General features: G+C 37.8%; 1 protein-coding gene across 5 annotated transcripts in view; it reads right to left on the bottom strand.

Annotated features, from left to right (window-relative positions):
- LOC127645174 (adhesion G protein-coupled receptor L2-like) overlaps positions 1–21,242 on the bottom strand; it is a 145,984-nt gene that overhangs the window by 29,335 nt on the left and 95,407 nt on the right. For 4 of the 5 annotated variants that reach the window (XM_052128691.1, XM_052128692.1, XM_052128694.1 and 1 more), the window contains exons 8-13: positions 20,654–20,839; positions 15,886–15,924; positions 9,421–9,604; positions 2,666–2,788; positions 1,172–1,377; positions 441–614 (exon numbers count right to left, since the gene is read on the bottom strand). In XM_052128691.1, the coding sequence (XP_051984651.1) occupies positions 441–614; positions 1,172–1,377; positions 2,666–2,788; positions 9,421–9,604; positions 15,886–15,924; positions 20,654–20,839 (912 nt within the window). The remainder of the gene's footprint in view (positions 1–440; positions 615–1,171; positions 1,378–2,665; positions 2,789–9,420; positions 9,605–15,885; positions 15,925–20,653; positions 20,840–21,242) is intronic. The other variant, XM_052128693.1, reaches the window with a different exon arrangement.

Genomic DNA, 21,242 nt, shown 5'->3' with positions numbered 1-21,242 from the left:
TGCCACCACACGATTGGCTGATTAGATCATCGCATAAATAAGTAAATCTGGTGTGATTTATAATATAAAGTTAACACGTTAAAACATTATTGCATTTCATATAAGGCAAACACAGCAAGACGGAGCAGAATGCAGTGGTCTCGAGACACGTTTTGAAAGTTTCAGTCCACATTTAACTTGACAAAGCATCCTAAAACCATGGCGCGAGATGCTAAAAAACAGTGAAATGCGACACAACCACAGTGAGACACACCAGTAATTAAAAGAAATTGATATTGTGACAACCTTAATCATATGAGCAGCATACAGAAAGAAGGAATTGGTTATTAGAGAACAGCTGTTGACTTGTTCTCACATAACTAAGCCATGTTGATGTCTTCTACCGGAAGTCCCTTCACAGGACAGGTCACCTAAAGGAACCCACAGCGCCTGATACTCACCGCATGTTCTCGGTGGGCCATGAGAATGGCGAAGTTGGTCAAGTGACTGCAGGAACAGGTAGTGTGAGTCTTGTTCGTTGCTAGGAGCTTGCAGCCTTGTGTTGACCAGTATCCCATCATGCGCCGTTCTGAGTAGTTCCAGAAGGAGCAGTTTGGGTTGAAGTAATTCTCAGTCTGATAAATAGATAAGACACAAATCTTCATCAGTCAGTGCAACTATAACAATTCCAATATTTTGTTCTTTGAACCTTTAATAGTACAGGTCAAACGTGTATTACCCAAATAGTGATTCTGGATCAATCCCCTTTGCTGTCCCTAGAACAACATTTCTATCAAACAATCCTAACCCTAGCCCTGAGCTCTACCCTTCATTTCAGAGGGCGTAGCTTGGTTGCATAGAGACATTTGCTGCAGAAATGTGCATAATATACAGTACTTCCCCTTTATACTTGGAAGTATACAGACTAACCTTGTATTGGCCATTATTTTTCTTTTAGCACCTATTTAATAAAAATGTATAAAAACAGGCAGTACGAACAAACTCACGAACACCTTTTACGAAAAGGTTTGTGTAGCTCAGCTGGTAGAGCACATGCATTGCCATGGCCATGGGTTTGATTCCAAATGAACGCACATTCTACAAATGTATACCTTGAACTGTAAAATACTCTGGATAAAAGTGTTCATCAAATGCATAAATGTAATGTAAATAAAAACGTCCGAGGTCTTACATCCAGATGCTCTAGGGTGAACACAACAGGCTCCGTCACAAACACACGGCTGGACTCTTTGTTGATGGAGGCGGAGAGGATGTGGGAGTTTACAGTGAGGGTGTGGTTTCTGACTCCGCCCTCACCCATCAGCCTCACTGTGGCATTCTCCATACTGAGGAAATTCCCTAGGTGCTTATAAAGAACGAAAACCAACTTGGCAACACCTTGATTAAATAGAAAACAAGAGAAGAGCATTTAAACTGGCTGAATTTCGAAAGGAAAAAAATAGTTAAGTTCTACTGAAACTATCTTTTTGCAATCAATTTGGTTCAAATGTTTTCAAGGATTTCCCTCTAAAATATTTACATTTCAGTTCACTTGAACTTCATAAATGCATATTTGTAGGAAACTGTCAAGCTTTCGGCTTATTTGAGCCCAAGGTTTGAGCCTTCGTCCCCATATTGTGTTCCAATATGTATCAGGCACAATTCATAAGACAACGCAAGGACGCAATGTGTTCCCAGCATTGCCACAAGGGGCACAAGAGTGGATCTTAACACAAACTGTCTTCTACAGTTGTTGGATCAATAGTTTGAAGAGAATCATGCTGAGCAAGTATGCTACATTTAAAGTTGATATAAATAGCTAGCTATCTGATTAATAATACATTTAGTTTAAGATGCAGTTTAAAGTTTAAGCTAAAGGAATATTTCGGGTTACATTGTCATGGCAACAAACGTGTAAAATTGGCCATAATTTCGAGTCAAAATACATTTTTGTGGTCATCATTATTATGCCACTATTGCTGTCAATTGAGCTTAACTTGTATCGAACCCAGAATATTCCTTTAAAACTTGATGGTGACGCTTATCGCCACCTTGAGTATTGATGTTTGTCACCGGTGTTATGGATCGTCTGGGGATCGTGTTAACTGGGGATGTGCACGTGCATATTAATAATTTTACTTGCCCTTTCAGCAGATTCGTTCGATGTAAATTGCCAAGCAGCAAAAAAAAGACATTTTGCACTTTTAAAAAAACATTGGCATCATTAGCCCGCATTGTTTCATTGATTTATGTTCTAATGACTTTGACACAGTGTAAGAGCAATTTTAACGGCTTCACAGGGTTACGTGGTTGCCCGTGTTAACGTGGGACATTGGTTTGAATGGGAACTGGCGATTACACTTGTCAGAGCAGTAAATCACTAGTGCAACATTAAAGCATCATAGTCTTTTCTTTACTCTTTGTCAATTCACATTGAACATATCTGCTGATAAGTTAAGTAAAATGATTCACATGCAAGCGCACATCCCCAGTTAACACGATCCCCAATTGATCCATAACACCATAACTATTTACAACAGGAAAAACACGCTTACAATGCGTTCGCCAAACATTCACGTCCATGTTCTTGCATAGAGTTTGTTTCAGTTATTTGTCATGGTACACCTTGCTCTACATTTTCAAAAATCATTGACTTCATCCAAGCTGTAAGTGCTCATCCACTCACCGTTTTTACTATTTAGCTTGACAGTGTTTGCTGACAGTTGAATCGTTGCTCCTCTCTTGCTGGTTTGTGGAAATCTAAAGTCCTGAATTTGTCCATCGGTGCTCAACACGTACACATCCAACACTACGTGAGGAGAAATAGACAGACATGGATTCCTATGAGCACTGGTGAAGATACTTTGGGATTCTTTAAATGTTTTTATTCTTTTTTATTTTTAGACAGTGGCACAAAGCATACTTCCCCGATCCACTTGATCACTGCTAATCTTTTATTGTGTAGTTACAGCAGAGTGATACTGGAAAAAATTGTCAATTTCTACCAAAGCTGATGTTGATCAAAATTCTTTCAGAGTAAGGTCATTCTAATAACAACCCGGGACATCATTGACCTCTATTTCCGACAAAGCTCAAGAAAATAATTATCATACATTCACTGATACGTGCACGGCGACACGATACAGAACTTCGACCAATCAACTGAGAATCTGATATAGAGAAAAAAGAACCGTCTGCCGCCGTATGAATGTCAAATATGCCCGAGATCAAAACTATCACTGGGTTTTTACTCGGCTTCTCCCAGTGGGTTGAAATAACTCAGAGCTGATCTGGGTTGAGCCGCTGAGTGACTGTGGGCCGCTCGAAAATGCCTGCGCTGTCTTTGATGTGTGAAATTACCATAGGGTCAGGAGGATGCCGGTCTCAACGCAACCACCTCCTCTCCGCTCAAACACGCTCCGCCATTACCTTTCCTCTGACAGACAGAAATAAAGCACCATCTACTGCGTTCTCTACCTCTCTCTCCATTTCATTAAGTCAATATGTGGTAAACACTGTTGAGCAGGAGCTAATTTAATTAAAAAGAGTGATTGTGTGCATAAAAGAGAGCGAATCGAGAAGAAAGCAAGAGAACTGTGTCAAAGTTTTTTAATGGGCCTCAGGGCACAACCAGCACACTCTCTGCAAAGCTGCATTCATACTGCATCGTATAATTTTCAAATAAAAGGGCAGAGAATGATTTTTTTTCGGAGGAGGCTATCGAGATGAGCACAGCAAAATATTCTCTCTTTAAGCCGGGAATGCTTTCTCATTAACAATGACTGCTGTTATCATGTTCCAGAAAAATACCAGCAAATATGTAATTAAATAAAGTTAACCGTTGATTTAATAACAAACACTGGCTACTTACAGTACCTTACAGTTCTAGGCTTGACCAAAATGAATAATTAAACAAACAAGAAAGTAATATACTTTTGCAGTGGGTTAGAAATAAAGCAAAATTATAATATATATATAGTAGCCACTATATACTGTATATATATATATATATGTGTGTGTGTGTGTGTATATATATACACTCACCTAAAGGATTATTAGGAACACCTGTTCAATTTCTCATTAATGCAATTATCTAATCAACCAATCACATGGCAGTTGCTTCAATGCATTTAGGGGTGTGGTCCTGGTCAAGACAATCTCCTGAACTCCAAACTGAATGTCAGAATGGGAAAGAAAGGTGATTTAAGCAATTTTGAGCGTGGCATGGTTGTTGGTGCCAGACGGGCCGGTCTGAGTATTTCACAATCTGCTCAGTTACTGGGATTTTCATGCACAACCATTTCTAGGGTTTACAAAGAATGGTGTGAAAAGGAAAAACATCCAGTATGCGGCAGTCCTGTGGGCTAAAAATGCCTTGTTGATGTTAGAGGTCAGAGGAGAATGGGCCAACTGATTCAAGCTGATAGAAGTGCAATTTTGCCTGAAATAACCACTCGCTACAACCGAGGTATGCAGCAAAGCATTTGTGAAGCCACAACATGCACAACCTTGAGGCGGATGGGCTACAACAGCAGAAGACCCCACCGGGTACCACTCATCTCCACTACAAATAGGAAAAAGAGGCTACAATTTGCAAGAGCTCACCAAAATTGGACAGTTGAAGACTGGAAAAATGTTGCCTGGTCTGATGAGTCTCGATTTCTGTTGAGACATTCAGATGGTAGAGTCAGAATTTGGCGTAAACAGAATGAGAACATGGATCCATCATGCCTTGTTACCACTGTGCAGGCTGGTGGTGGTGGTGTAATGGTGTGGGGGATGTTTTCTTGGCACACTTTAGGCCCCTTAGTGCCAATTGGGCATCGTTTAAATGCCACGGCCTACCTGAGCATTGTTTCTGACCATGTCCATCACTTTATGGCCACCATGTACCCATCCTCTGATGGCTACTTCCAGCAGGATAATGCACCATGTCATAAAGCTCGAATCATTTCAAATTGGTTTCTTGAACATTACAATGAGTTCACTGTACTAAAATGGCCCCCACAGTCACCAGATCTCAACCCAATAGAGCATCTTTGGGATGTGGTGGAACGGGAGCTTTGTGCCCTGGATGTGCATCCCACAAATCTCCATCAACTGCAAGATGCTATCCTATCAATATGGGCCAACATTTCTAAAGAATGCTTTCAGCACCTTGTCGAATCAATGCCACGTAGAATTAAGGCAGTTCTGAAGGCGAAAGGGGGTCAAACACAGTATTAGTATGGTGTTCCTAATAATCCTTTAGGTGAGTGTATATACAAAATAATAATTATTATTATTTATGCTGTTCCAAACCCATATGACCCTTTAATGTCTTCAACAAAACACAAAATATTTAGAAGGATTTCCAAGCAGCTTTTTCCCTCCATACATTGAAAGTGTATGGGTACTGGGGCTTTAATGCTCCAAAGTTGAGAAAAGCTCAATATTAGTAATCCATATGACTTGTATGCTATATAAGACTTCTGAAGCCATAAGACAGCTTTCTGTGAGGAACGGAACAAAATGTAAGTAATTAATCTTACTTGCAATGTGTATATTTAAATACGCAAAGATGCATTGTTCCAGCTTTAATGTAATTGGAATGTCAAGAGAAGCAACATTTCAAATAACTTTGCAAACACGTTTTGAAGCTTATTGGAATGTAAGTGAATAATTACAGAATTTTTCATTTTGCCATAACTGGAGTTGCAAGTTCGAATCCAGTGCGTGACGAGTGACTCCAGTCAGGCTTCCTAAGCAAACGATTAGCCCGGTTGCTAGGGTGGGTACTGGGTAGAGTCACATTGGGGTAACCTAATCATGGTTCCTATAATGTGGTTCTCGCTCTCGGTGGGGCGTGTGGTGAGATTTGCGTGGATGCTGCGGAGAATAGCGTAAGCCTCCACATACGCTAGGTCTCCATGGTAATGCGCTCAACAAGCCACACGATAAGATGCACAGATTGACGGTCTCAAACACGGAGGCGACTGAGATTCGTCCTCCACCACCTGGATTGAGGTGAGTCACTATGCCACCACGAGGACCTACAGCACATTGGGAATTTGGCATAACAAATTGGGGAGAAATCTCCATAAAAAATGTTTTACTAAAAAAACAGGTGTACTAGTTCAGTGCAAGTTTTAGCAGAATTTCCATGCAGCTAACTTGAAAATCAAGGGGGAGGAAAAGCATTGAGCCAAGGTTAAAGGGAAAACCATGGCAACCCATAGGCCTTTGCAGAGAAATGACAGTCGAGTGCACAAAGCTGACTTATATGAATGAGATCACATTACTAATAAACTCCGCAGGCAAGGGCCCTGGGCTGGATTCCATCTATGTGAACGGTGAAATCAAGGCTGCTGCATGCTGAGACCAGAGCTAAATCTATTCAGTTTCAAATCCCACCTCTCACTCTGTCTCAATATTTTCACCAGCAGTGACTGCATTCATGAATAATGGCAAAAAGAACAATATCTACCTAACTGGATGCACTCAAGGAGACAGCTTTACCTAAATCGCACTGTAATGCACAAAATCCAGAAAACACAGTGTGACTGTGACATTTTTACTATGTTATGGATTCCCCTTCTGATGCCTATACACAATTCCTGAAGGATTAATTGACTTAGCAACCAATGTAGTTTTTAAACATTGATTACAAGCAGGTGCAAAGCCATACATTTCAACCAACAAGCAATGTGTCTGTCTACACTGCAATTGAACATGCTACATGACGAAACAGCAAAGCAGAATACATTTTCTATCGGGAAGACACGCAGGCTTGAGTGAAGTTTAAGATGCCATTTATTTGATAAATGTAAAACAGGAAGAAAAGTCTCTCTTTGGCGTAGGCCCCGTCCGGCGGTCCGAGGGAGTTGTACCCGGAACCGTCATGTCCTGCCGGAGATAGGACGTAGGGGCGAGGAGCCTACCCTCGTGCGGGACAGCGCTCAACTGGTGGTGGTGGGGTGGTGGAGGTTGCCATGTTAGCACACTGAAACAGCATGTGATAGATTGTGAGCAGACTTATAAAGCAATGGCTTACATGCGATTGGCTAGGAATTACCCAGCTAATGATGTGATGATGTACAGCTGCTAGTCTTCCCGGTAGAACTACGCTGCGCTTCCATTTATGCTTAGTATACAGCTTTGTGAAGCAGAATTAGGAGTAGCGAGATAGTCTTATTGGTCATCGCAGCTGGTTAAAACGTAAACTTGCTTGATGCTTTCCTTGCATCGCAAAGACACAGTTTAAAGTAAAAGTGGTTTGACCCGCCATTGTATTTATACACTAAACTTAACCTTAAACTTCTGTTACATGTACACAATGCACCTGATCCCAATAATGGCCATTTAAACTCCTTTTAACACTCTAAATTAAACTTGCTTACATTAGACTTGTCATCATTATTGCCAGACGTCTATAAATGTCTGCATCAAAATGTTTTAAAAGTTAACCTGAAAGAACATTCAACTTATTTTGCTTCCTTAATATGATGTAATGGACCATGAAAAGTAGGTGTTCCACAGTCACATTTGCAGCCAATACACTCTTTGGTTGAAACTTTGGTTACTTCAGCTGAAAAGGTATCTAAACTCAAGAGGTGGAACAAGTTTTACATGGTTATAAAAAATCAGGAATAACATGCACAGAAGCATGCACAATAAGACTAACTTGATTTCATGTTTACTTTACACACAGACCTTTCCACTTTATCAGTTTACCATCAGATATTATGGAGTTTCAGTTTGAAAGGGCATCTCACTCAAGTTCAGATAAAGTCTCCCATATTAAAAGAAAACAAATTACATAGGGAATCTAAACTGGTGGCCTTTCAGGTTTCATGGAATAATTTCTGTATGCAGGTGTGTGCCGACTCCAACCAGAATGCCATACCTTTCCTTTTTTAACACAACAAACGCATTCTTGTTCAATATCCACCAGACTGAGCAACTACGGAGCCTCTCACATTTCCTCTGTGTTTAGCGTCACGTCAATCATCACATAGAATATTTTATTGGAAAATATTAGCTGTCTATCCATCAATTCCACTGCTATGATGCAAACTATTCTACTGAAAGACTAGAACTTTTATGGCCAGTAAAGGCAGGCAGGCCTAAACAAACTAATCTCATTGTCGAGGACACAATGCATACACTTTCTCGTGGAAAAGGACCATCCAACTGTTATTAGTGTCAGGCCTGTGTCTGTATGGGCCAGAGGTAAGTGCCCATGGCATGGGTAACTTGCACATCTGTGAGAACACATACTGCCATCTAGCACCGTCTTTTCCAGGGACGTCCCTGCATTTTCCAGCAGGACAACTTCAAACGACATACTGCCCAGATTACAAGTGCATGGCTGTGTAAGCAGAGAGTGCGGGTGCTAGACTGGCTTGTCTCCAATTGAGATTAGTGCATTAGATGGCAATGAAGACCCCATATATCTGTATGAAAGAGCTAAACACGTACATGAGGCAGAGTTTTGCTCAATTGGGGCTTCTATAGCAGGAGCTGCTTAAGCTGCTCTGTTTGATTTCCATACTGTGTAATGTGCATGACTGATTCATTAATAATCTATCTCCCTCTACACTTTTCTTACCTTTCCTCTGAGGATCTGATTCCAACTTGCAGTCCCTGATCCAAATACATTTTGGAAATTAAGAAAGATACTGCCTCCGAAGAGTTCTAACTTTACCACTGCTCTCCTGAAATCAGTCCAACATGTCTGAGATACTAGCAGTTTACTGTTAGAATTCATTAAACTTAGCAAAACGGAACCAGAAATATTGAACTACCCAGTGTTTTAGGTGGGACTCCACCGAATGTCTTTAAATGGACCTTTTTTAGGGTAGAAGCCACATTGAATTTGAGAAACATTCAAAGAAGTCTGTGAGGGATAGATGTATTGTCAGATCAACTGATTGTACTGTTGTGCACCTTGAAGTCGATCATTCAGCTAACAAAACATAGAAAATGTCTTTTCAAAGAAATGTCTGTGGATAAAAAACATTCAATGTGACCTTAGACAGTTCAACCGTCTAAGCCTTCTTCTGTAAGGTTATGGAAACCTGTTTGATAACAGTCAATATTTTAGCAATTCAATTTGGTGGTGCTAGTGCCAACTTTATAGATTAGCTTTAAAGTTGAGCTTTTTGTGAACCAAGCCTCGCAAAGTTCAAATGTAATATAGACGTGGCAAGGCTCTGTACTGTATGAAATCGTTGGAAACACTAGAGCCTTCTCCAAATTACAATACAATTTGGACTCCTCACTCTGAAGGTTAACTTCACTCCCTATACACACTAGCCAAATGGAATTCCTTCTGATTAGGTTTTCATAAACAGCCATTACTCCTGGTACAGTGTCATTAAGCAGTGGTCGTGCCAGGTGGCTTAAACTAAAACCTCATCAGATGTTTCTACAGTTGCCTCCTCAGATTAAATGACTCACTGATGTTCTCAGCTGGCACTCTGACGACGGCAGGCTCAATCAGGTTGTCTGCAAGGACAAAGGCTCCTTCCTCCAGGGTATCAAGTAACATGGTGGCGGCGTGTGTTTGCTCTGTGGAATTCATGTCCTCCCAGGATTTAAGGGCTTCTGGCCTCAGGAGGTTGTCAACCGTGTCCACAATGGCCTGTAACCATGGAAACAATAGAAATGACAGGCAGTTGATATTTTTCCCTCTCATTCCTTGGAAGAAAAGACTCAGCACATGTAGCACACAGGGGACAACAGAAGCAAATGAGACTTGTGACAAGCAAGAACAAATATAATGGGAAATGCAACAGTTTTTGGATCTGTAAAAGAAGTGTAACCAGTGCAAAACATATCGCTTGGCTTCACGACTGGACAGTAAAAGTGTTGCGTGTTTTTATGCCACCCTTGTCATTAGAGATCACAGGGATTTTAAACACAAACTCCGAGATTCCAAAATAAAGAACTTTTCTTGTACGGTAAAGGCACATCATTGTACTAATTAAATGAATACACACTGATTATTTCCAAACTACTGTTTGTTTCTAGCACCTTTATTCTAAAGATCAGTTATCCCTGATTACGGTTTCCTTCCACAAAGGCTGGACATATAATTCCTCTTGGGTATTCACGCATAAAGTCAAACCCACTACAGCTGCCCACTGCTTCGAAGACACACATGCTACACAATGCACGATTGCCATATTACATTTCCTCTGGGGATCTATAAAGTATACCTTCCCATCTGTAACAGGATCAAACAATAAGACTGTCAAAAAAATCTTCCCATAAAGAAAAAAAGCACTATCAGAGTGGAAGCTGCTTGCGGAATACGGATGGGAACTTCTTATTTGTATCCAAGAGGAACTGTTTCATTTCATAAGGCCCTGACCAGGATTTAATTGAATTAAAGAATCCCAAGGCGACTACAACACTGCAGTGCTCTTGAGTGTAGAGGATAATTTTAACAGTGTCAATCCACAGACATTTTCAGAGAGGCAAGTGCGGTAGCCAGGAAAAGAAACAGCGGCTATTATTTTGTATTTAAAAGACTTTGGGCCTTATTCATGAAACACAAGCAGAACACATTTGTGTGCAAATTGTTTGCAAAAGAATTCCCAGGAAAATTGTCATTTAACTGAAATGCAGCAATTTATAACAAGAATTATTTTACCAGCAATTACTTACATTTATTTTGCTCATATTTTACAAATAAGGCCCTTTGATTTTTCAGTTCTCACAAAAGCTTTACAAGGAACTGATGTAAATTTAAAATGTTTAATTTAAATATGCAAGTTAAAACTTAAACCTAAAATGTATCTTTTAAAAATGTATACATCTTTAACATGTTAAACTTAAAATATTTTCAATTTAGTTTTAGATTTTATTTTTATTTTAAATATGTAATTTATAATAACAAATTAACATATTAATAATACATTTAACATACTTCATAAAAAGGTACAAAGGATTAAAAATTTTAAATATTTAATTTATACAATTTTAAATATGTAATTTATAATAACACATTAACATATTAATAATACATTTAACATCATAATAAGGTACACAGAATTAAACATTTTAAATATTTAATTTATACAATTTTAAATATGTAATTTTTAATAACACATTAACATATTAATAATACATTTAACATCATAATAAGGTACAAAGAATATAAATAAAATGTTTTAATTTATAATAACACATTAACAAATTAATAATACATTTAACATACTTCATAAAAAGGTACAAAGAATTAAAATATTTAAAATATTTAATTTATAACACATTAACATATTAATAATACATTTACCATACTTATTAAAAAGGTACAAAGGATTAAAATGTAAAATGTAAAATATGTAATTAATAATAACACATTAACATATTAATAATACATTTACCATACTTATTAAAAAGGTACAAAGGATTAAAATGTAAAATGTAAAATATGTAATTAATAATAACACATTAACATATTAATAATACGTTTAACATACTTCATAAAATGGTAGAATTAAACATTTTAAACTTAAAATATTTTCAACCAAATTAAAAAACTTTAAAATATTCAAATAAGAATACTAATAATACTTAAAATGTTTAATAACAAATATTTTAAAAACTGATTTTAAAAAAGTACATAATTTAACATTTCCAACTTAATTAATAAAACGAATCCTGTGCATTTTGTCACATTAATTTTTCATTTTAAAATTGGTTCTCGTAAACAAAAAACGATATACCTTTTAATTTTAAGTTGATGTAATATTTAAATTCTAATTTCAACTTAAAATTGATTTCTTTAAAAAAGAAACTTGAAAATGCATCTTTAAAAAAATTATTTACATTTTAAAATGTTCTAATAATTTCTATAAAAACAATCTTGTGTAAACTGTCTCATTTGAATTGCTGCATTGGCAATTAGTCAATTTAAACTTTACAAGGTAAAAACAAAAATGACCTTGAAACCTTTAAAACAACAGCCTTAACTTAAAATAAATCTCTAACTTACTGTAATATATACAATTTAAATTTAAACTTAAAATGAACAGTGAACCGAAATTGATCTTTTTAAAATATGAAAAATGATTTAAGCATACCTCTAGCACAGATAAACTAAGTGGCTTACATGAGCCCATGCGCTCCTTCAGCATACAAACATTTGTATAAAGCCCAATTTTCAGTGTGCAAAACAGTTTACGCTCCTCATAGATTTTATGTCAGATTACGAGAATGAAAAATTGAACACATTGGATGGTGATGATTCAACGCACTGGAAAAAAACCACATTGCAGCATCAATCTTTCAACCTGAATCTCTCCACTTGAAAAAGGGTCGAGATGACAGGAGTGATGGAGAAGTGTAGCGGTTAAGATGCTGGGCTGATAATACAAATGTCGCTGATCGGGTCCCAGACGGGGTGACCCGTGAACTGTCGAGTTTCTGAGAGGATCCTATTACCACAGAGCCCTTGAGTGAGACACTTAACCCAAGATTGCTCCGGTGAGACTGCCTCTGCAATTAGTGTACAGTAAGTCTCTTCAGACTCAAAGCATCTGCTAAACCACAAGTCGAGTCGCAGCTGGACGGCTGTTGATTGAGTACTGTATGGGCTGTCTGAAGTACAAGTGACCTGGTGGGCTGTAAGGATTCCTCTCAGACCTGTCACTATCCTGAAGGACAACCGTCACATGAGCCGCCACCAATTACAAAGACCTCACCATTATAACAAGACAGACTCAAAAATTAGTCTGGCCTCTTTGCAGTTGCAATTATGCAGAATTTTCAAAGATGGAATTCACAATAATTGAAAAGTATATTATATACACCCTAATTTACATTGAAATGTAATTAGCAGCTGGTTAAACTGGATTCCGAGTGATTAGTAAAAAAAGAAATGCATGTTTTTGCTCTAAAATATTGCATGCACAAGTGAGTTCGCCCCTCAGTCTCTAATATGGTTAAGTGTTGGAACACAATCTGGGTGAAGGTCAGGGAACTCTCAATCAAACTAGTTTTATGCATTTATGAAGATGATGAAAACTGGTGCTTAGTGCATTCTTAATTTGCAGCTTGTTTGTTGAGATTCAGACAGTTTTATGAAATGTTACAGTAATGGGTATAATTAAGACATTTTAGAGACAAGGCCATTGTGAATAGTTTAAGGCACCATCTCAGACCACTCTAGATCAGAGAGGCCACCAACAGGCCAATGACAACTCTCAAAAAAAGCAACAGATGTTTATGGCAAAGGATGTTCATTTGGCGTAGGGGGCTAAAGCACAGAACTGGTAAACAGAAGGTTGTCGGTTCGATTCCCCAAACCACCACCATTGTGTCCTTGAGCAAGGCACTTAACTCCAGGTTGCTCCGGGGGGATTGTCCCTGTAGTAAATATACTGTAAGTCGCTTTGGATAAAAGAGTCTGCCAAATGCATAAATGTAAATGTAAAATGTAAGTCACTTTGTTTTCTTAAAAGCACCTTCAATCTTAAAGGTTCAGTGGCCGATAGGCAAAAGGTGGTTGGCTGTGATTGGCTGAGCCCAAAATCTGGTGGCTGGAATACAAATTGGAAAATCTAACAGACATTATCTTATCATGCAAACACATTGCTGCAGAAAGGCACAGTGGTGTCGGCGGACGCCTTTTGTTTGACTTTTGGGGATTGAGGCACTTGTCAGGATAGAAGAGAAGGACAGAAATTCTTCTGCAAAGAAGTTGAAACTGGATAGGATAAAAACACAAATCACATCTCCAAAACAACTGTACTGTGACTGAAATGGCGAACGTTTAGTAGCCTAGTCATATCCCAAACACAAAATCCAAAACAAATCCCAGTGACAGTCCATAAATAACCGACAGACAGTTTGATTGAATTCGAGCAATTCAGAAAAGGATGATGCAAATATTCTAGGACAAAACAATTGATAGAGGGCTGTGATTCAAGAATAAGATGACTTCATCACACACGCATCTCAATGGGCAATATTGAGAATGGTGGGCAGAGTTGGTGTAAATAGCTTTCGCACGTAGTGTAAATAGACACCGCCTTGTACTGTATTTGGATTTATATTTCTCTTGGATGTTGTCAAGCTGAATGGGTAAAAGACATTGGGGAAAAAGGGCAACAAAGGTAAACTTTTGAAAATGGGGTGGTGACCTTCAATACCCACTTTATACACCTCATATATTTGTGCAGTGTGTGATTATACCATTACTCTTTTTACAGATTTAAAAAAAATTGTGAATGGAACAAAATCAAAGACACTAAAGGAGAGAAATGCATCAAAAACCAACAAATATATGAACTTGACCCCCATTGAACAGAACTGAGAAACGTCTGCTATAGAGAATAAAAAGGAGAAGAAGGGAATAAACAGGAGCATGAAACATTGAGATAGCAGCAGGTGAGAGAGTGAGCGCATAAGCACTTTGATCACGCCATCAGCTGACAGGACAGAGCAATTATGACTGCAGGAAGACAATTACTCATTCACTGAACGACAGCAGAGAGAGAATAGAGCACAAGAGTATCCAGCATTCCTAAAAAGAAAGAGCAGAGAAAACCGAAGTGGAGACAAAGATAATTAGAACACACAGAAAAAGAGTGTAAATGTGAGGAAGACAAGCGTTGAGGAGTATGAGGGAGGGGGATGGGGAAAGCACAAAAAAACTCAACGACATTGAGCAGAACTGCTTCAAAAGAGCACCAGATGCCAGCAGACAGACCGGCAGGAAAACAGACAGATGGATTTCCAGCCAGACAGTGACAGATAGCCCTTTTCCACCGAAATGGTGCTGATTCTCGTGGCGGGACGGGTGCTCATCTGGTGCTCGTCCAGGATAATTGAGAATTGCTCTGAGAACCGGCCCGCTTTTAGTCTCAATTGAGAACCGAGAGCGTTTTCGGTGGAGGAAAATGGCGTTCTAGTGTGGACGAGAGGTGTAAATGAAATGAAAAGGAATAAACTAAATTTTCGAAATGCTCAGTTTTTGGTGGATGAAAAGAAAACGGCAGTCTAGTGTGGTTTTTGATTGAGGAAACCCCCGTTTTAGTGTGGACGAGAGGCGTAAACTAAATTTATAGACGTAAACGAAATTTCCAAAGTACGCGGTAATGGAGAGCATTTTAAAACACTGTTTTCGCAGGAGGAAAAGGTTTGTTGTAGTGTGGACAAGAGGCGTGAGCGTAGTGAATAGTGTATTTTCAAACAAAAATCGATTAGTGTGGGCGGGGTTTAAAACGAATAAGTATCACTACATCTACTACTAAAAATATCATCTATTTTCAGTCCATTAATGGGAAAAATAAAGTGGCTAGAGCAGATTCAACGTGACATATAGAAACGTGTCACATTGCGTGTTTCTAGTGTAGAGAGCTTCATTTTCGATGGAGGAAATTAACGTTCTAGTGTTGACGAGAGGCGTAAACGTAGCTAAATTAATGAGTTTTCAAACTAAAATGGAAAACAATCGAAAGTTTATGCATGCATCAATGCATATCTGCTAATAATACCATTTTATTTTTAAAGAATGGCGAAAAAAGTGTCCGGAGCTGATAAACACGACATACCGATAATAGGAACGTGTCACATTGCGGCATCATGCGTTTCCAGTGTAGTCAGCTTTGTTGAGTGCAACGGGAGCGATCTAGTTTTGTTTTGGTTCAGTCTTGCCAATATTAATTACTGTTTTAAAACGCTATTATTTGCAAATATTATACCGCCCTCGTGCCTGTGACCTTCGCGGTTTCTGGTTTGAGAACAACAGGTTTATGGGCCCAGAACTGCCTTTACTGTGGTGGAAACAGTTCCAGATCAGGCACCATCTCCAGAACTTAAATTGGCATACTGTCGGTGGAAAAGGGGCAAATGATTAGCTGCATGCAATAGAGCAGGTGAAGGGAATACTGGGATTGTGTCCGTATATACCTTCATATAGGCCCTGCAAGTCCTCTCTCTTTTTTGACGCTTTTTTGGTTTAAAACACAAACACGGAAGATTAGGAACAGCACAGACAGATAGAAAAAGAGGGAAAGATAAATAGAACAAATAAGACATGTGTGTGACAACCATGTCCATACAGTCAATCCTGAGGTCATATAGCATATGTAACAGAGATGCACAGGACACCACAGAGCATGTCAATTGCAACTGTTTAATTGAAAAGAGTCATTCTGAATGTGCATCTCTTTTACCTAGAAATTTGTTCAGGGAAATACGAAGATGGCCGTTGTGGATCGTGCATTCAAATAAAGCCAGAAAATTAATTAAACTAAATACTGGCGGCCAAAGCAGGTCACTTGAATTTGATTGTGAAGATGATACTTCTATATGGCGATGTGATTGTTTCAAACTGTGATTGCTGTCAAAAAGTTTCCTGTTGTATCTCTTGTTCCAAACCACAGGAGCTGGATACAGATTTTATGTCACAAAATTTGCTGACTGAGATTAATTCCAGAACAGCTCTAAGATGAAATAAGAATTTTTTTCACAAATCCACACAGCATTTTCCTGTTATTTTGTTGCACTTTGAGCCGTGAAGTTTTGTTCACCTGAATGATGCAATGATGCTGAAGACACTGTCACCTCGACTCTCTGTGCCAGACAACCATTTACAATATCTCATGCTAAAGTTAAGAGGAAACTGGATTTGGAACTGATTTCTTGGAGGTTACGTTTTATAACTCAGAAAGCTTAATGAAGTTATGTTTAAGTTTCAATATTGTCTAAAATTCCTTAAATATATAAAATAATAAAAATAAAAAAATAAAATATAAAAATCTTTTAATGTTTTGATGCACAGGAAGAGTACAGATAAAATGAATGTAGACACTAGGGATGCACCGAAACAATATTTGTATGCCGACACAATATTTAGAATAATTGACCAAAATCTGCTTATAGCTATATGCAGTTTTTTAGAACAATATCTGCGGATACCAATATCTGAAAATTTAGATCAATCAACCAGCATCTGCTGATACAAATATCCGATTTTTAGAACAACATCTGCCAATACCGATATCGGATAATTTAGAACAAACAACCAGCATCAGCTGATACAGATATCTGATTTGTTTAGAACAACATCTGCCAATACCGCTATCTGATCATTTAGAACAAACAACCAGCATCTGCTGATACAAATATCCTATTTTTTAGAACAACATCTGCCAATACCGATATACGATAATTTAGAACAAACAACCAGCATCAGCTGATACAAATATCTGATTTTTTAGAACAACATCTGCCAATACCGATATCCGATAATTTAGAACAAACAACCAGCATGTGCTGATACAGATATCTGATTTTTTAGAACAACATCTGCCAATACCGATATCCAATAATTTAGAACAATCGACCAACATCTGCTGATACAGATATCAGATTTTTTAGAACAACATCTGCCAATACCGATATCTGATCATTTAGAACAAACAATCAGCATGTGCTGATACAGATTTCTGATTTTTTAGAACAACATCTGCCAATACCGATATCCGATAATTTAGAACAAACAATCAGCATGTGCTGATACAGATTTCTGATTTTTTACAACAACATCTGCCAATACCGATATCCGATAATTTAGAACAAACAACCAGCATGTGCTGATACAGATATCTGATTTTTTAGAACATCTGCCAACACCGATATCCGATAATTTTGAACAATCGACCAACATCTGCTGATACAGATATCTCATTTTTTAGAACAACATCTGCCAATACTGATATCCAATAATTTAGAACAATCAACCAACATCTGCTGATACCGATATCAGATTTTATTAGAATAACATCTGCCAATACCGATATCCGATAATTTAGAACAAACAACCAGCATGTGCTGATACAGATATCTGATTTTTTAGAACAACATCTGCCAATACCGATATCCGATAATTTTGAACAATCGACCAACATCTGCTGATATAGATATCAGATTTTTTAGAACAACATCTGCCAATACCGATATCTGATCATTTAGAACAAACAATCAGCATGTGCTGATACAGATTTCAGATTTTTTAGAACAACACCTGCCAATACCGATATCCGATAATTTAGAACAAACAACCAGCATGTGCTGATACAGATATCTGATTTTTTAGAACATCTGCCAATACCGATATCCGATCATTTAGAACAAACAACCAGCATGTGCTGATACAGATATCTGATTTTTTAGAACAACATCTGCCAACACCGATATCCGATAATTTTGAACAATCGACCAACATCTGCTGATACAGATATCTCATTTTTTAGAACAACATCTGCCAATACTGATATCCAATAATTTAGAACAATCAACCAACATCTGCTGATACCGATATCAGATTTTATTAGAATAACATCTGCCAATACCGATATCCGATAATTTAGAACAAACAACCAGCATGTGCTGATACAGATATCTGATTTTTTAGAATAACACCTGCCAATACCGATATCCGATAATTTAGAACAATCGACCAACATCTGCTGATACAGATATCAGATTTTTTAGAACAACATCTGCCAATACCGATATCCGATCATTTAGAACAAACAATCAGCATGTGCTGATACAGATTTCTGATTTTTTAGAATAACACCTGCCAATACCGATATCCGATAATTTAGAACAATCGACCAACATCTGCTGATACAGATTTCTGATTTTTTAGAACAACATCTGCCAATACCGATATCCGATAATTTAGAACAAACAACCAGCATGTGCTGATACAGATATCAGATTTTTTAGAACAGCATCTGCCAATACCGATATCTGATCATTTAGAACCAACAATCAGCATGTGCTGATACAGATATCTGATTTTTTAGAACATCTGCCAATACCGATATCCGATCATTTAGAACAAACAACCAGCATGTGCTGATACAGATATCTGATTTTTTAGAACAACATCTGCCAATACTGATATCCAATAATTTAGAACAATCAACCAACATCTGCTGATACAGATTTCTGATTTTTTAGAACAACATCTGCCAATACCGATATCCGATAATTTAGAACAAACAACCAGCATGTGCTGATACAGATATCAGATTTTTTAGAACAGCATCTGCCAATACCGATATCCAATAATTTAGAACAATCAACCAACATCTGCTGATACCGATATCAGATTTTATTAGAATAACATCTGCCAATACCGATATCCGATAATTTTGAACAATCGACCAACATCTGCTGATACAGAATCTGATTTTTTAGAACAACATCTGCCAATACTGATATCCAATAATTTAGAACAATCAACCAACATCTGCTGATACCGATATCAGATTTTATTAGAATAACAGTACTGATATCTGATTACTGCCGATAATGATATCTGCTTATTTACAATAATCAACCAACATCTGCGGATTTCTTTATCTGATTTTTTGATTTATCGAACATCTGCCAATATAATACTTTGCTTGTTTTGTTTTTTATGCAACCTTGTTTTAAAACACTGGTAATGAGTTACACAGCTTCAAAGAAATACAAATAATACATTTATTCTCTATGTCTCTATGTCTTACATTTCAGAGTAACTGGTCTCAGTTATCAACAAAACACTGAAACAACTGACTCGCATTAAGATTCTTGTTAACTCACATTAACTTAATTCTGAATGATGAAGCTGAACATTTTTAATAGAATTTCATACCTTGTGAATTTTAGTAGTGCAAAGCTGTAGTCATTGTCATCTAATTCAAAGTAACACAAGATACATTTTCCTTCACACACAGCACAAGTTGTAGGCTAATTCTCTAACAAGTTTTTTACAACCCCTTTCTACCCATCGGTGCATCTCTAGTGCATATTGTAGCTCAGATCTGAATTTCAAGAGAAATGTTCATATCGAAATCTCTGACTTTTGATTGCAGACATTGGTATCTTGGCCAGTCTTAGCACAGTTTGAGACATTGCTGAGATCTCTTCAGAAACACATGTGGAGATACATCTGAGAAACAGAAGACTTTGAAAATTGGGAAATTGAGATATTAAACAGATACTTTGAGTGATTTGTCTGTCCGGTGGAACTGCATTCCTGAAGGAACTAGCTTAGTTTCTCCAATTTTTAGGTGTTCCTTGACATTAATGCTGCATTTTACTGTGGAACCAGGTGAACTGGGCCGCACTGACCCTGTAATTACAGATAGATTATCTGGAATTTATATGGGTTGAGACACACAGAATACCCACTTGAAAAATCAAAAACAATTGGATTAAACATAGGAGTCAAATAGTTTATAGAAATTCCATAATGTGTGTTGGTGGGACACAAATTCTAGTGACAGAAAACAAATATTTCTCAGGATTTTTTGCAATGAAGGATAAATTAGCCTTGGGAATTACCAGCACAATCGGCCTCAGGAAATGCATAAAATTGCTGATATATAAGCCTTGATAACACCATAGTGCTTGTAAGAATAGGAAGGCAATTTCAACTAACAATAGAGAATGGTGTTCCCATTCTCATCAACTTCGTAAGAGTTTAAGGGTCCATTCCCTGACCATCTGATTTTAATCTGATTAAAAGTTGTCTTTACAAGGTATTGAGCACCTGAGGAAAACCCCCTAAACTTTCCATTTATCCAAGATTCAATCAAGTGTCCTCACTAAACAAAAGCAATATGATGCACCAACTCTAACTTGTAGGACACGGGATTGGTGTGTACTCTACCTTGTTGAAGCTGCGTCCTGCTGAATCTTTCTCGCTAGGTTTTAGCTCTTGCAGTTGTGCATCAAGTATATCCACCAGCTGCTCCATGAGCCGAACAGATGAGCTCACATCTCCCGCGTACACAGGGCCCTGAGTGTGACGTGCCAGCTCATTGGCCAGATTTGCAGCATTTTCTCCACTCCTAATCTGAAATTGGATGAAGTTGGTAAGAGAACAAGTGAATGCTGATAAGTACATTATAGTGCATCCTTTTTTGGCCAATAAAGGTGAAGTCAAAAGCTATGTTTATATACCCTAAATGACAGGAGATTGACAGCTACAGCGATTAAATGGCCGGTATTTGGTTTTTTTGTGCTTTTGTGCATCGACCGATTTCTCTAGTAGATTGGCAAAACTGCTTCCTTTCATGTCAATTCAAAAACTATCCACAAACTTGTCAATAAATTACAGTATGAACACTTTCTGTTTCTAAATATTTCAAGTGAATTTTGAGTGGTGGTAGACTGATATACGAGCCAGGCTGATTAACAAGCTTTTATTTGGCCATTTTGAGACTATCAGCATTGGCTGATAACAGAACAGAATCGTA

The sequence above is a fragment of the Xyrauchen texanus genome, chromosome 6 (assembly GCF_025860055.1).
Source record: "Xyrauchen texanus isolate HMW12.3.18 chromosome 6, RBS_HiC_50CHRs, whole genome shotgun sequence".
NCBI classification, from domain to species: Eukaryota; Metazoa; Chordata; class Actinopteri; order Cypriniformes; family Catostomidae; genus Xyrauchen; species Xyrauchen texanus.
This window is presented reverse-complemented; position numbering and strand designations above follow the sequence as displayed.